The sequence below is a fragment of the Diachasma alloeum genome, unplaced genomic scaffold (assembly GCF_001412515.2).
Source record: "Diachasma alloeum isolate Michigan unplaced genomic scaffold, Dall2.0 Dall_scaffold_00517, whole genome shotgun sequence".
In the NCBI taxonomy this organism is placed as follows: domain Eukaryota; kingdom Metazoa; phylum Arthropoda; class Insecta; order Hymenoptera; family Braconidae; genus Diachasma; species Diachasma alloeum.
Window position 1 is genome coordinate 17,758 of NW_021680649.1, and position 16,816 is coordinate 34,573.

Here is a 16,816-nt window from a genome sequence, read left to right on the forward strand (position 1 = left end):
TTGTGTGAAAACTTGGACCCCCGAACTATTGGCTACAAAAACTTCAATTCTCAGTGAACCTCGAATGTTTTCAGCTAATTCGACTTTACAGATTTTTCTTAATATACTGGGCTGAATAATACTTCGGGCTGAAGAAAATTAGAAAAAAATTAGGATCAAATGTTGTTCACAAAAACATTTCCAAACAGGATGATATATTCCTTTTGTCAAAATATATGAAAGACACAGCTTTAAGAAAAATTCATGAAGTGACATTTTTTGTAGAGAATTTCACGTCTTTGAAAAATGTTTTTTAAAATTTCCCTTTAAAACCGACAGTTTCAGAAAACTATTCACAATGATCGAATAGCTCATTACTTTTCCAAACTTTTCAGAAGGTTTGAATGATTTTCTTCATCTCATAAAAACTAACAGGATGAATTAATTTCCTAGATTTCCTATTAAGATCCGGAGTACACCCATAATTTTGGAGTCTCTCCATAGCTGCGTATGTCACCTAATCCTTTGTTTGACTGATCAACACAAGTTCTAGCAGCAACTGGAATCGAAAATCTGAAAGGCTCGCTTTTTCGTCCGAGCACTTTTGTGGCAGCCCATTTCGTCCACTGGAGAGCTCGAACGTCTCCTGCCAGTTATCTGTCTCTTCATTTTTCGGGGATTTCGCCAGCTTTTTTAATTCTGATTTTAGGGAATTGGGAGGGTTTTTTTTAGTATTTCATCTCCATGGATTTTCCTTTCCTGGGGGCTTTGGACTTCTGATGCTTAGAGATTTCAGCAACGAAACACTCTGACACTGTCTGCCTCTATAAATCCTTTCATGTTTTATCAGGGGTCCAGTGATTTTGTTTTTAAATGTCGTCAATTTTTCATTCAACCGCTTACTCATAATTTTCACGAGATTGATTAAAGGTACGTGACAGGGGAACATTCAGGTTAGCGAGAGGGACATAACCTCACTTTTTTATATGTAAATGGGATAAGTGATGGGAAGGGGAAGACTCAGTCACGTGACTCCTGAACAATAATAACTTCATTCCTTTTTTATTCATTTTCGATGCAATATTACATTTCCAAATGAAAAAAACATTCTCACTATTATTTCCAAATTGTTCTACATCGATTAAAGTGAAATTTTATTAATTTCGGTCAATGTTTGCCAAATATACGGTCCAACAGTTTTTTATTAATTACTGAATAACTATTTGTTTCCAAATTATGAAAAAGCCGTTCTAAATTTTTCCAAATCATTTCCTAATTATTACATTGATTATTTTTGAAAAATATGTAATATGTTCGCCAAGTATACGGCGGTCAAACCACGCTCCCACGGGATGGTCAAATTTCACGAGAGTCAAACTTCACGAGGGTTACCAAATGGCTCACCAAAAGGGCATCGTCAAATTCTTAATTTTCCAGGACCGTAAATGATAATGTGGAACATTCAATAAAGCATAACAATTGATTATAAGTGTTCCTTCCAGTACATAATAATATTGACACGGTTGATCCTTGTACTATAATTGACGTTCGTGGAATTAAACCCCTTGATACGCGTGCCCCTCGTTAAGGATCTACTATTACACCCTTTCGGCCAAAATTCACGTTTTTTTCATTTTCCTGGCAAATTATTGACCGGATTGACGCAAAATAATATACCGTTTTAGCGTTTTAACATCATTGACTGACTCACGAAGTTTTATGGTAATCATTTTCCTGCATTTTTTCTAAAGTTTTGTGAATTTCTGAAAAGTTTTAGAAAAAACGCAGGAAAACGATTGCACGATCATGAAATTTCGTGAGTCATTAAGTAATGATAAAACTCAAAAACGGTATATTTTTTCACGTCAATCCGATCATGAATTTGCCAGAAAAATTTAAAAAACGTGAATTTTGGCGAAAAGGGATGTGTAATACATCCTTAAATTGAACCCTCGTAACTATCTACAGCTGAGACATTTGATCCTCATAGCACTGAACCCTCGTGACCCTCGTGAAATTAGACTCTTGAGACGCTTGACTCTCGTTAAATTGAATCCGTGTAACCCTCGTGAAATTGAACCCTTCAGACGCTTGACCCTCCTTAAATTGAACCCTCGTGGCCCTCGTTACATTGTACCCTTCAGACGCTTGACCCTCGCAACCCTCGTGAAATTGAATCCTTTAAACGCTTGAGCCTCGTTACATTGAGCCCTGAAAAATATTGCTAGCAATGTTAATATAGTTTGTATGAAAAATTGAAGAATAAAGAGTTTAATATGCTATAATTTTTTTTATTTGTATTATACTGGATTTTTTACATATAATAAGTTTTTCAAATTTTCCTGTTTGAAGTGGGCGGGAATTGGCGGGGAAAATTTTGGAGGGGGCTATTTTTGGGGCTATACCAGCGCCACGTATTGGCGGTTCGGCTCCCCAAGATCTGGCAACCCTGGACCAGCCTCCAGTAAATAGCTGCCAACTTCAGAAGAATCGATTGTTTTGTCTCCCGCAATTCTGTTTCTCACGAGTTTTCAAGATTTTGATAATTTGGAGTAACAAGTCATTGTCAGTCAGCAAAAAACCTCCGACATTCATTCTTGAACATTCGATATTATATTTCCACAGAGCTTGGGAATATCTGAAGTTTCCCAGGATGGTTCTGACTAAGGAGTACAGGATATGCATGCCTTTGTCTACGGAAGAGGTAAAAATCATTTGATTACATATCGAATTACGGAGAATCCAATCAATTTCTTTGAGTGCAACAATTCGATTTTGGTGTACAGTACCGGGTGGGACAACTTTACATGATCGCGAGGCATAGTCATGAGCAGTCGGACGCTGATGAGGGAGTGGAGGTCGTGGAGAACTCTGAATGTGAAGATCCAGTGCATGGAAAAGGACAGTACACTGAGAAGAGAATTCATTTATCGAGGTAATATATAGCTTTTTCTTTTCATGATTTAATGTTGAGATAATATTCACAACGATAAGAGTGAGAACTTTCATTTATTTTTACATTAAAAAAATTCTATCGAATTTGTTTTCATTTGAATTCTATGCGAATTCAGATAAAAGTCTATTCCAAATTTTATTTGTTTCTTGCCGATTGCCGTTGAAAATTATGAAATTATACCTGCCTTTTTTTGACAGAATATTTGCTTGGAAACAGTTGATAGATATCGACTTTTACATATTGCTTATTTCACTGCAGTTGTTTATATGAAAATTATCCAGCATGAATTTTATGAATCGACTTTTTTTGGACTTCGTAATAAGACACAAATCAAAATATAATAGATGTTTTAGAATTTCTATTTAAAAAATTTCCAATCTTTGCAGTCCAATTCATTTTTTTTTCAGTTTGAAGGTAATTTTTAGGGTTTAAAAAAATGGTTACATTCCAAAATTCCCCGGTCAAAATTCCCGCGTCAGAATTCCCTGCGTCAAAATACCCCCGCGTCTAAATTCCTCAGGTCAATATTCCCCCCTCAAAATACCCCCGTGTCAAAATTCCCCGCGAGAAAATCCACCCGCAACAGAACTACCTTGAACAAAGGATCTCAATGACAAAATGAAAATAAACACAAAATCAATTGAAAAAGGCCTTGTACAGTAGACGGATTGGGCATTAGAATCATAATAAGCACTCAACAGGTGTGTCATATTATAAAAACAACAACAGAATTGACTGTTATTAAAATTTGAATAAAGATTTTCACGAACCAAATATATAATTTCAAAGAAACCGCATAAATACGCCATACGAGAAATTTTATCGGCAGGAATTATTGGGTTAGGAGAATTGGCGCAAGGAATATTAACATGAAGGAATTATGTCGGGAAGAACAATGACGGGGGGAATTTCGACCAGGGAAATATGGGGCGAGGAATTTTGACGGGGGAATTTTGGCGTGTCACCTTAATTTTGAAGGCTGTACAATGAGAGAAGAAGGAGACAAAAAAATATATAGAATTGAGGCCCGGGTGGATTATCTTACGAACGTGATCTTGGTTGTTTTTTTTATTTTGATAATCTGAAATGATCTCCAATTGCTATTCAGTTTTGCATAGCTCTGGAGTCTCCAAAAATTATGATTATACAATTAAAAAAACGTTGAAAAACAGCTGAACATTTTCAAAGAGCGTTTTTGAATAATATTGGGAAATAAACCCAATAGAGAGGAAATTGTAAATTAATAATTTGATGTATCTAATGGCTGTTAAGTCTTCATTTGTCACAGTAGTCAATGGCTGTCAGATTGTTAGTTACCATGATAAATTATCCATTCACTATTCCCTTTCCCTTGGACTTATTTCTTAATCTTTATTAAAAATGCTCTTTGAAAATCATCAGTTTTTTTTCTCCTTTTTTTGATTGTACAATAGCCCGCCCTGCATGATCGCAATTTTTAAATTTTAGTACAGGAGTATATGGGTTATTCTATGTGAACTCACCCAGGTCGAAACCCTCACCATCGCCAATCATATTGCCGATTTTTCCTGTGGTTGTATATGGAAAAATATGACTTCTCAAATTTTTTCAGATTTTTTGAGGCATCCTGTGGGCAGCCATGTTTTTTTGCAAGTTTTATCTTCAAATGCGTGTAACTTCCGTAAAAATCAACCGATTTGAGTTTTTTTTTACAAAATGTGCGTCTTCAAACACACTTTCCACATAAAAATATGCCAATTTTTTTCAATTTGTTCTTCCATCGATTTCCTCAGAAAAACCTCGAAAAACTTCAAAAAACGGGTCGTTTTCAAAGTTGGACCCTTTTTATATTTTTCAAAAAATTGCAGTGAGTATATTGGACCAAAATAAAATTTTTCACCAAAGGCCAAAGTGGGATCTCTATTAGAACACACCATTCGGAAAGATTTATTGTTAACGAATTTTCAAAAAGTCATCAAATTGTTCCAGATTCGAATATAATGCCGTGATTCTTCAGGCGGTAAATTCAAATAATGCTTCTGCGTTCAAATGCGAAAAGAATTTTGAAATTTTTGAAATTTTTCATCCCGGATTCATATATTCAAATTGGAAATGACGGCCACGAAATGGGAAGCCCACTTTGGCCTTTGGTAAAAAATTTTTGTTTTGGTCCAATATATTCACTGAAATTTTTTGAAAAATATAAAAAGGTCCAACTTTGAAAACGACTCTTTTTTTGAAGTTTTTTGAGGTTTCTCTGAGGAAATCGATGAAAGAATGAATTGAAAAAATTGGCATATTTTTATATGGAAAGTGTGTTCAAAGACGCACATTTTGTAGAAAAAAAAACTCAAATCGGTTGATTTTTACGGAAGTTACAGGCATTTGAAGATAAAACTTGCAAAAAAACATGGCTGTCCACAGGATGCCTCAGAAAATCTGAAAAAATTTGAGAAATCATATTTTTCCATATACAACCACAGGAAAAATCGGCAATATGATTGGTGATGGTGACGGTTTTGACCTGGGTGAGTTCACATGGAATACCCCATATGAAATCGATCGTTCAATAGATGAAGAAACAATAGGATTTTTTTCAGATTTTTCAGGACACTATTGCATGCAGCATAAGATTTTCAAAATTCTTATGCGGTTATCGCTATAATCAAGAGATGAAACAAAAATTCGACATTTGAGTGAGTAAATACTCACATTTAGGCTAATATGTTTTAAATGCTATTCCCAGAGGCTTGAAGAACACAATAGATAAGCTATCGCGATTTTGAACTCATTTTTCACTGAATTAACAAGTAGGATTTTTGCTTAAATTACGGGTTTTGAGGAACGTCTGGTAGCGTTCTACTATTAACGAATTCATTTCGAACCTCATCAAATGATTTTTCAATTATCTTTTCGTCATCTTAGAAATTGGTATTTATGTTGTCTTATTCTGAATGGAACAAAAATGCAAAAGAAAATTCGTCCATTTCTGAAGAGTGACAACTGTACGAATTATCCAGCCTCATTATGAAGGCCATATACCTGAAACGTAGAGGGTCAGCCAACTGGCTAGACCTCTCCTCAAAAGGGAGGACCAAACGTTTTATTACCCTCAGTATATCGTAGTCTACCTTTTTAATTCTAATGTTAAATTTTTCTATTTAGTCGTAATTTCAATGCTAAATTTTCATCGTGATTTTCTGCATTCAATGACAATTCCAACACAGCTCGATTGAAAAAAATATCTCAATTTAAAGTGAAAGTACTCGAATTTCTGGAATTGCTTATTTGGAATTCAATATTAAATTTCAATTCAAGTGAGAATCAAATTATTGAATCGCGATTGAGGAAGGACAATAATTCTCATGCAAAAAAATATCGAAGGAGTGGGAAGGAATGGGAAGTGCAAAGATGTAGTACTTTTCGATGGTAGTGCGTGAAGTCTTTTTTAGAAGTTTTTTTTTTTCAAGAAAACATTTTAGCAGTATCGAACAATATTATTCATCAACGAGTGCTCGAAGTCACGAATTTACGCCCGCAGTCATGCATAAAAAGTTACTTTACGCACTAGTAATGAAAATTAGGTTTGGCTAATCATTTACTCAATGTTTAAAAGTTTTATCATTTATTTGACAATTTTATGATAAACATAACGAGAAATCAATACATAACAATCAGTGCTAAGACTAAATTTCAATCCGTATCACCTGAAGTTTCCGTGGATCTATCATTCAAATATTTTGTCAATGAAAATTCCAAATGTTCCTTATCACAACCCGATGATGATTCTCGGAACTTTTGTTCAACTAACATTAAATTTTATTTATCGTCCTTTCGAATTATATTCTTATTAACTAATGAATCTATACTCAACTCACGAATCAAATCTACATCATTCATTCCGTTTTTCCTTTGCTCTCTACCTTTTGTTACGGCAGAACGAGATTTGATAGCCTGACACATCTTTCTCTTGCATTCTACACTCACATTATCATCAAAAAAAGCCAAAGCAATTAGTTCCTCTGATAAATACCATAGATGGGTCAAAAACTTATCAAAGACAGCTTCCCAAACTTTTGATGACGAACGGCTAGAACACTTTGCATATGCTGCTAATTCTTTCAATAAAACTAAATCATTGTTAGGAGTTTCGACCGAATCTGAAGCAGTGAACCAGGCTTTCTGATACAGAAGGACGATAAAAATGCATATATCAATCAGACCTGATTTTTCTTTGGGCGTCAGATGAAATTGATCTCTGAACAGGAAAATCTTGAGGGAATAAATTGCCTTTGACATCCACCGAGCATGATGAATCGGACCTAAAGCTCGGAATTGTTTTCCTTTTGCTACATTTCCCCCCAGAAAAATCAGCACCAATTCGAAGAACTCCGAAGTAGTCTCTACGAATGTGTTTATCCTATGGAATTGACAAAAAAATACATGCCATTAACCCCAACGGTTAAACGTTCAGAATTTTCATGAATTATAGATGAGGATGAGTTATATACATAATGAATTATAATAACTAACCTTCAAGTATCTATCGGTGAAAGTGAGGATTTTTGTCAAATCTCGAGGGAGTCTTTCTCTCACCATGTCGTCATGTATTCCGGGTGAAAATTCCTCTATCAATTTTGAAACCTCTTGAAAATTGCCACATCTGGACCGGAAGTACATCCCATTGAAGATTCAAAAGTTGTCTTCAGTAGAAGCTCGAAAATATGATGACGGCACGCTAAATACAAGAGATCCCTTCCAAGGAGTTTCTCGAGTAAAATGCACCATTCGATGTGCCTGTATTACTGGCGTTGTGTCAAAAACCATGGCACATACTTCATCGGTAAGGTCCCACTCTTTTAATAGCTCGTGAATGGCTTGTGCTTGCAATTCTCCAGTTCCTCGTTCCAGTTTAGGAATGCCAAGTAATTGGTGCCACTCCTGACCTGACACCAAGACTGGGACACGATCGACTTTTAAAAATCTACCTTCCGGTGCCGACAGTTGTTTTCCATCCCAGTGGACAAAATAGGGCACGATCTTATTCTTGCATTATGCCGGATAATTTGACTTAGTGACTGTCGATGTAGCTGTCGATTTTTACGAACAGTCTCTCTGCTCAGATGGACATGGTCGAGAGTTATACCACTCTGAATTAGAGCGCCTGCTAACATTAGTGCAGCCATGCGATCGCTCATCTTGGCTCTATCCAAAATTGCCGTGATATCTGTGGTCATTATCTTCAGTTTTTTAGATTTCATCAGCACTGAGTGAACTTCATAATCGGAATCGATTTCTCTATCATCACTATCAGTACCTTCAAACTCTTTTAAAAGTTCTTTAATGTCTTCGTCCTCTCCGAAAATATAATTCGCGTAATTCATAGCGATTCCACCTTGTTGAACTGGAATTAAAAATCAAGATTTTTGAATATTATCCCTTTCTCTGTCTGTCGGAATTATTTTTTGAGGTTAATTACAGAGTAATGTAATTATTAAGACAAAATATTGTAGCCCGAAGATACGAATATTTCATTCCTTTTCAATTCCTTCTGTTCAATCAAATTCTTATAGTTTTGGACCTCTGTAAATTTATTAATGTGATAGAAATTAGACTATACCAACGTACCTCGTTCTGATGACTCATTTGTTCCATTTGCTTCTGCTTCTGCTTTTTGTATACATTCAGCGATCCATGTTCCCGTGTCAATGATTGTATCCAAACAACCATTTCGTCCTTTTTCGCGGTGGATATTCAAGAGGGTCAATGCGGCATCATTCTTCAAAACTTTCACTTGCTTTTGACGGGCAATATCGAATAAATCGTCCAGAATACATATAAAATCAATCTCTTTCACTTGATAATTTAAATATTTATCTTTGAGAACACCGAACTTAAGGATAGTTTTATAGTGTTGCACTAATTTTTCCAACTTCTTAATTGCGTATGACTCATCGATGATCGAAATTCCTGCATATTTCCAGAATAGAGCACACTTTTGCACTACACACTTGAGAGTTTCGCGAGCAGTGCGTTTTGGTGTACCATGTCTCGTATGATAAAAGTAACATTCTAAATCTTGCTTGTTAGAAGGCAGTTGATTTCCACAAATTTCCGATTTCGCGTTACCGACTAATGGAATTTCTGTAGATTGTCGCGTTTTCGGCATCTACACTTTTTTTCTCAAATATTCAACTAAGTCAACTTAGTTATTGCTCTGATGTCGACTGTTGGAAAGTCCTGCTACGACTGCACTTTGATGCTTACACGAGTCTAGCCCATTAGAGGAAGGAAATGAATGGTGGACTCCGCCCTTAGCATTTGCATGAGGAACGAAATCGGCTTTTCGTATTGTGGATACCTCAAGGTTGAAGGCCTACCTGATTTGCAGGTAATTTTCGTCCTTTCGTCCTCCAATCTCCGATGTAGATACCCAAATTTTCCATTCTGAGAAAAATTTGTATTAGCCCCCAATCAAGGGGATAAATTTGTATGCACATTATGAATTTCCGTGACTTATTTACTGAGCTATATTTCAAACGCTGTATAATATAAATAACATGGATAGAGGCAGAGGAGAGAAAGTTCACAACAAAGAATATTCGTAACGAAAATGATTCATTCGGTCAAAGAACTTATTTTCTTATCAACTTTTATGGTTGAGAAGATACTGATGTGGATGGAAGTAAAATGGTCGCAGACAAATCAAAAATAAAACATTAAACATTTCATTTCATTCCCACTGAATGCCGAGATATCAAATTTTTTTGGAAAAACGGCTATAATTGTCCACTTTATAGAAATTTTCAGTCTGTCGCTAGGTAGTCAGTATCATAGACTGGCTGCAGAACGGAAGAAAATTTAAAAAACAATGGTAAAAATACTGTTCTTCCGATTTCGCTGTAGTTGCACTCTGTTCTGTACTTCCCTATTGTAACGGAAGAGAGAGATACTCCTATGCCTCATACAGTTGTGTGAGTGCGCGCTGGCATATCCATTCTATATTATCTGAAATATGTCCCTACAGTGGGTGAACATTGAACACTCTGGCTACCTGCCCGAAGACCGTTATAAAGTCATTTAACTTTTCACCAACGTCCTTAGCTATAAACTGTCAGAAAGTCAGATATTTTCATAGAATTTTAAATTGTTTATGCTGCCTTTAAAAAAGCCACGAAAAATCAGAAAAAAAATCCATGATCTTCCCATGCACTCAGTCATTGATTACGCATACTCCTGTTCCGAAATTGCGAGACTTCGGCCGAATAGGGCAGGCTATTGTACAATCATAATTTTTAGTGACTCCTGCGTGACGTAAAATCCAATGGAAATTGTAATATATCTTACATTATCAAGATGGAAAAACAATCGAGATAACGTTGGAAAGATAAGCCACCCGAGCCTTAAAAGAAAATCCTAGTAGAATTCTCATAGAGTTCGAATGAAGATTCAATTGAATAGCCTACCTAAAATACTAGTTTATTGTATCGCATCCTCTTACATGTGTTTTTTTTACACTTACTGTTACTATCGCACCTATTGCAGTATCGTCACAGGTTCTTATTATTTGTGCATTTGACAAGTCCAGCTTCCTACTTGTACTGGTGCAAGAGCTGAGCAGTTGATTATTTTTCACAGACAGAGATATTTTTGTTGGTAAACACTCGATGTCCATATTATCGAGATCATGAAAAAAAATCGTTTTGGAGGGAGGAAACCAAATTTACAATGATCAAGACCTTGAAAAGATGATAAGTTCATCAAGTTGGCTTTTTCAAAAGAAAATTTCTCAGCCTAACGAACAGGTCGTAATCATGTAGATTTTTCCCTGATGAGAAACAATTTTTGTCGTGATTTCAATCGAATTTTTTCTTTTTGTTCTAATTTTTTGAGCATATGTGGACGGTTTAGAGCTGAGCCGGGCCCTATTCCATGAAAATCAAATATAAATACGATTCAGTATCAAATATCTGATGATGAAGGAAGACTTTTCTTTAAAAAATAGTTTTGTTTCTAAAGCAAAAATGAGACAATCTTCCCTATTTTATTTCATTATTCTACCATACCTGTGAATATGAAAAGGAAAATTTTTTGTTCACAAACAAATACCATTATTTCAAGGAATTTTTATCAACCATTTCAATTAGTATTTATCTGAATTAAACTATTCAACAATACATTCATTTGCAATATTCCATGAATCAACGATGAAACTTATTTCGAATACAATTTTTCAGATTCTAAATTTTCAAGTTATATTTTGAAATGAAAGTTCTTTCAAAATATATCTAATGAAGTTCATTATAAGATTCTAACTCTCCCGGTTTTCAAGATAACTACAAAAAACGAAAATTTAATTGGAAGAAATGTTCAACAATTGTGTTTGCCTGTTCAGCAAACTGCCATATTGGATCCAAGCACTCATCCCCAGGATATTCTACGTCACGGAAAAAGCCTGGAACTACTATCCCTTCACTATAACAGGTACTTCTCTCCTTTCATCACCGCCAGACCTATAAAATAAAGAGAGATTGTCCAAAATTTTAATATATCCTCCTTTAAATCTTTTTCAGAATACACTGTAAGTTTTCATTGGATCAATCAGCTAATAAAAACCTCGAAGTTTTTATCAATCATTAACGTTCGTTATCATTTTCTAGTGTTCTTTCCTCCCGAAATTCCAAATCTCCATCAGAACTCGGTACGAGGACAACAATGGATCAACCGAAAACGTAAGACAATTCATTAATTCACTAATGGTTGAGGATATCCGACTACTTTGGCCATTTTGTTCAACTTTTGTAGTTGATCATTTGCCTCTAGATCACTCAACGTTTTGCAATGATTTTATTATTGTTATGCCCAACGATGTATAATGAAGGACACAGGGATTAATTAAATAGATGGGGCGGTTTATTTTCGTACACAGAAGGCAACACGATGTGTCTTGTACCAGAGTTCCAAGGAGAATCGTCCAACCTTCAAGTTATTCCAAAAGACAGATGTTATCAAGGGAGTTTAGTGACATCCTTCAGATGATAGACAATTGCATTCTGATTCGAAGGGGGATACGCAACACTACTTCCCTCCGTGAAAAGATTGCCGCTTCGGCAATCACACCAGGGACTATTTGAGGTGTTACAACTTCAGCTATCTTTTTGAAAAAAAAAAATTGTAATGAGGAAAATTTATGGGTTGTAATATCTCACATAGGGAGGGCCCCAGTCTGTTCTTCAGCTAAAACCTCCCAGAAATCAACGCTGAAGAACAACCCAATTCATACACTTGTTTGACTCTATACAATATTAAGTTTCCAAAAGTGTTCGTTACAGTTCTCAATGAAAGAAATAATGTATTCTCATGCCTATTATTCATTAATGGTGTGTGAGTATCAGTGTTTGATTCGAATTTCGATTCATGTTTTCTGAAATAACAAAATCATTCACTCAAAAATTTTCCAACACGGTTCCAGCATCTAAAGACAACTCAACACAAAGAATTCCTCAGATTAGAAAAATATTCAAATAAGAATTTCATTCAACCCAAAAGCAACAAGCAACTACTGTTCAAAGCACTTGTCTGCAGACAATTACTATACAAATAACTACTTTACAAGCAACTACCAAAAATTCAAACTTTTTCAAATACCATGGTTATAATTTTTCGAAAGCTTTCGAAATTGTAAAAAGCGTGAAGCAAAATTAAGCATTATCTACAGTAACACACACACACTCATTCATACAGTCATTCAAAAATTTTCAATAAAATCAAATGAAAGCTGAAATAGCTTGGTAATTCATAACTCATCAGGTCAGTTTGTTACAACAAACATAAATCATCAGGCCAGTCTGCTACAACAGACATAAATAAACAGGCCAGTCTGCTACAACAGACGTTAATAATCAGGCCAGTCTGCTACAACAGACATAAATAAACAGGCCAGTCTGCTACAACAGACGTTAATAATCAGGCCAGTCTGCTACAACAGACATAAATAAACAGGCCAGTCTGTTACAACAGACATAAATAATCAGCGCAGTCTGCTACAACAGACATAAATAATTAGCGCAGTCTACTACAATAGACATATTTGTAGGGAATTGATTCCAAAGCTGGAAGAAAAAATGAATTTAATCGTAAAAATCATCCTGATCATCATGCTCCATTGGCCATAGACGATTGACATGAACTACTTTGAATTTGCCCCTTGGGAATTTCTGAATTCGATAGACAACGTCATTTAGTTTGGATTTGATCACGTATGTTTTTTTCCAATTCCTTTGAATCTTTGGACATTGACCTTTGACTCTTTTGGGGGCAAAGAGCCAAACTTTCTGGCCAGGAGTAAAGTAAACCATGTGGGCCTCCAAATCAAATTTAGACTTCATTTGTCACTTTTGAGTCTCCAATTTTCTCTGACCTGTTGATGAGTATTTACTAATTGTTCTTGTAACTGATCAACATAATCAGGAAGATCAACGTGATTGTTGGAGTCATTGAATAAAGGAGTACCATGAAGCAAATCCAAAGGAAGTCGTAGTTCTCTACCGAACATCAAATTGCAGGAGTGAACTGCGTTGTTTGATGCTTGGAAGAGCGATATGCCAGGAGGAATAATGGTAACCACTTGTCCCACGAATTCTCATTATCATTAAGAAATTTAGTGAGGTAGTTAACGATAGTCCTCTTTAAACGTTCAACCATACCATTTGATTGTGGATGTAACGGAGTTGTACGAGTTTTGTGAATACCTAATAGTATCATAAGTGAGTTGAAAATTGTGGATTCGAAACCTGTTTCTTGATCCGAGTGGATTTCCAGGGATATTCCAAAACGTGAAATGACACTAACTATCAGAGCTTCAGAGATAGTAGCTGCTCGGTGATTGGGAAGTAGGATTGCTTCAGGCCAACCAGAAAAATAATCAGTGATTACAAGAACGAAACGATTGCCACTGGATGTTCTTGGTAATGGACTCAGGATGTCAACTGCGATTCTCTCAAAAGGAAACCCAACATTGTAGAGTTGTTATTCTCCTCTGGCTCGCTGTGATGGACCATCTCGGCTGAAACAAACAGAACATCTGCGGCAGCAATTCTCGACATCGAATTTGCATGTAGCCCAATAGAAACGTTTTCGAATATTGTCCAGCATTTTGTTGACCTTGAAATGACCACCGAGAGGAGAAGAGTGAGCGGTTCTAAGTATCTCCTTCACGGAAGAGCGAGGAACAACAATTTGGAGAAGAATTTTCGATTTGTCATTAGATTCCCATCGACGATAAAGGGTATTCTCTATCAGCTCTAGAGAATCCCAGTAGAGTAAATAGAGTTTGACATTCGGACCAAGGTGAGAAATTTCGTGCCACTCAGGACGTTGATTCTGTTTTTTGGATTCAATCAACATGCGGAGAGTTGAATCCTGAGCCTGTAAAGTCGACTAATTATAATCATCGTTAGCAGTGTAAGTGGTTCGGAAAACGCGTTTCTCTTCTTCCTCTTCTCGTGTCCTCTTCTCTCTCTTGTGATCTGTAAGTAGCATTGACGAACTTGTTTACTCTGCTTGCTTGAACGTACTTTTCTGCCCTATATTCGCCCCCGGGCGGTTTTGTTGCACGTACGTTGCATGCGCTTTTTTGCAACCGACTGTTGGAAGCATTATTCCCTTCTGTTGGTTGCATTTTTGGTTTTTATTTGGCTTTTGGAGTTTGGATGGCGGTGCACCTAACCTATAAACTTTGTCTACGCTCTCTCTCATTCACGCTTGCTATCTCTCTTTGAACCACCTGTCAACTCGGAAGTGGCGACATCTTTTGACGCAGTAAGGATTTTCAATCAGGCTTAGGTGGTAACACCTGTCAACCTGGAAGTGGCGACATCTGGAAACTGAGTCTGGGAACTCTACGTTACCAACTGCTGGTAATTTACCANAACCTGGACGTGGCGATATCTGGAAACTGAGTCTGGGAACTCTACGTTACCAACTACTGGTAATCCACCGAGGGCATCATTTTGCGCGGTTCATTTGAATTTTTTGAATTTTTCACTGAACATGGAAGGGGATAAGAAGGTATGTGGAATTTGCGCCAAGACTAAGGACGGCAAAATGCATCAGTATGCGGTTTGCAAAAGATTCCTGCATGTAAATTGTACCAGGTTCCAAATGACACATACACTACAAAAAGTCCCTACTGAAAACGTCACTGAAATTCAGTATTCAGAGGGCAAGTAGGGTTAGCAGTCTTAAATTAAGATGGATATGGTATCTGAATGATAGTATCTTACAAAAATTAAGTATTCTCGCGAGGGATAAGAGAGCTGTACTATCTTAAATAATAAGACCGATAATTTAAGATATGAAAGGGATTTGAATTTAAGAGAGTCCAGATCGTTTCAGTTACGTGGGGTTTAAGACCCATCGGGAATATAAGTTATGTGCATGAATTCAGTAGTGACGTTTAAGACAATTTTAATGTCTTATTAAAAGATGTATTAATTATTAAGTATTAATTATTTTTTCTCTTTTTTGGAGCAGTGGGGTGGGGGGAAGGAGTTAGAGACAAACAATAATATTAATCATGTTTTCTTTTTTCCGAGCAGAGGGGCGGTGGGCGGAGGGGGAGGGGGTAGAACCAAATAATAACATTAATTATTTTTTTTTTTTTTTGGAGCAGTGGGGCGGGGGGAAGGGGTTAGAGACAAATAATAATATTAATCATTTTTTCTTTTTTTTTCTTGGGAGTAGAGCGGAGGGAGAGGGGGTAGAGCCAAATAATAACATTAATTATTTTTTCTCTTTTTTGGAGCAGTGGGAGGGACGGGCTAGAGACAAATGATAATATTAATTATTTTTGATATTTTTTTTTTTGAGCAGAGGGGTGGGGCGAAGGGGTTAGAGACAAATAATAATATTAATCATTTTTTCTTTTTTTTCTTGTTTGGGAGTAGAGCGGAGGGGGAGGGGGTAGAGCCAAATAATAACATTAATTATTTTTTTTCTTTTTTGGAGCAGCGGGGTGGGGAGAAGGGGTTAGAGACAAATAATAATATTAATCATTTTTTCTTTTTTTTTCTTTTTTGGAGTAGAGGGTGGAGGGGTAGGGTGCAGAGCCAAATAATAACATTAATTATTTTTTCTCTTTTTTGGAGTAGTGGGGAGGGGCTAGAGACAAATGATAATATTAATTATTTTTGATATTTTTTTCATTTTTTGGAGCAGTGGGATGGGGGGGAGGGGTTAGAGACAAGTGATAATATTATTGCTTCCGAATGGAAGCATTGTAATCGGTCGATTTTTCGATTCGCTAATTTTGCTTCGAAATGATGTAGAATGGTCTGAAACATTAAAACACAAAATGTGAGGACCATGTATGTATGTGTCCGAAAGTGTGGGTCGATTTTTTCGAAAATTTTTTATAAATAACGGGAAAACAAGCAGGGGTAGAAGCCTACTTGATATAAGACGAATGATCGTTACTTTTTTTTTCTCATACTTTTTTTTCTTTTTTTTTCTACCAATTTCATTGATAGTAAGCTTCCGAAGGGAAGCATATTAGAGATTAAAAGATGAGAACCAAATTCGATAGTGAGCCATCAATTTTTTATTCTCAACTCGCATTTGTAAAATCATCATTTTCTCTTACTTTTCTTATCAATAAAAGTATGTTGTTCTATTCTGATTCAATTATTTCCTTTGATTTGTTTCCATTGGCAAGAAATATGAATTCCACTCAAACCAGATCTCCACATTGTCACTGGGAAAGAATGGTCCGATGAAATCCATGCTATCGTCTAATTTTTTAAATAATGTCAGTATATTACCTCACCCTCGCTCAATGCAGTGATCCATACTGTACAGGATGTTCAGAAGAAAATATTTAACCTTTTAATAAAATGGATTTAT

At 36.0% G+C, this 16,816-nt stretch overlaps 1 protein-coding gene across 3 annotated transcripts in view; it reads left to right on the forward strand.

Moving 5' to 3' along the window:
- The first annotated feature begins 2,459 nt into the window (after positions 1-2,459).
- LOC107042760 (cytoplasmic phosphatidylinositol transfer protein 1) overlaps positions 2,460-16,816 on the forward strand; it is a 230,530-nt gene continuing 216,173 nt past the window's right edge. For 2 of the 3 annotated variants that reach the window (XM_015263943.2, XM_015263945.1), the window contains exons 1-5: positions 2,460-2,683; positions 2,766-2,914; positions 11,310-11,398; positions 11,488-11,495; positions 11,575-11,646. In XM_015263943.2, coding sequence (XP_015119429.1) covers positions 2,633-2,683; positions 2,766-2,914; positions 11,310-11,398; positions 11,488-11,495; positions 11,575-11,646 — 369 coding nt within the window. In that variant the 5' untranslated portion in view covers positions 2,460-2,632. The remainder of the gene's footprint in view (positions 2,684-2,765; positions 2,915-11,309; positions 11,399-11,487; positions 11,496-11,574; positions 11,647-16,816) is intronic. The other variant, XM_015263944.2, reaches the window with a different exon arrangement.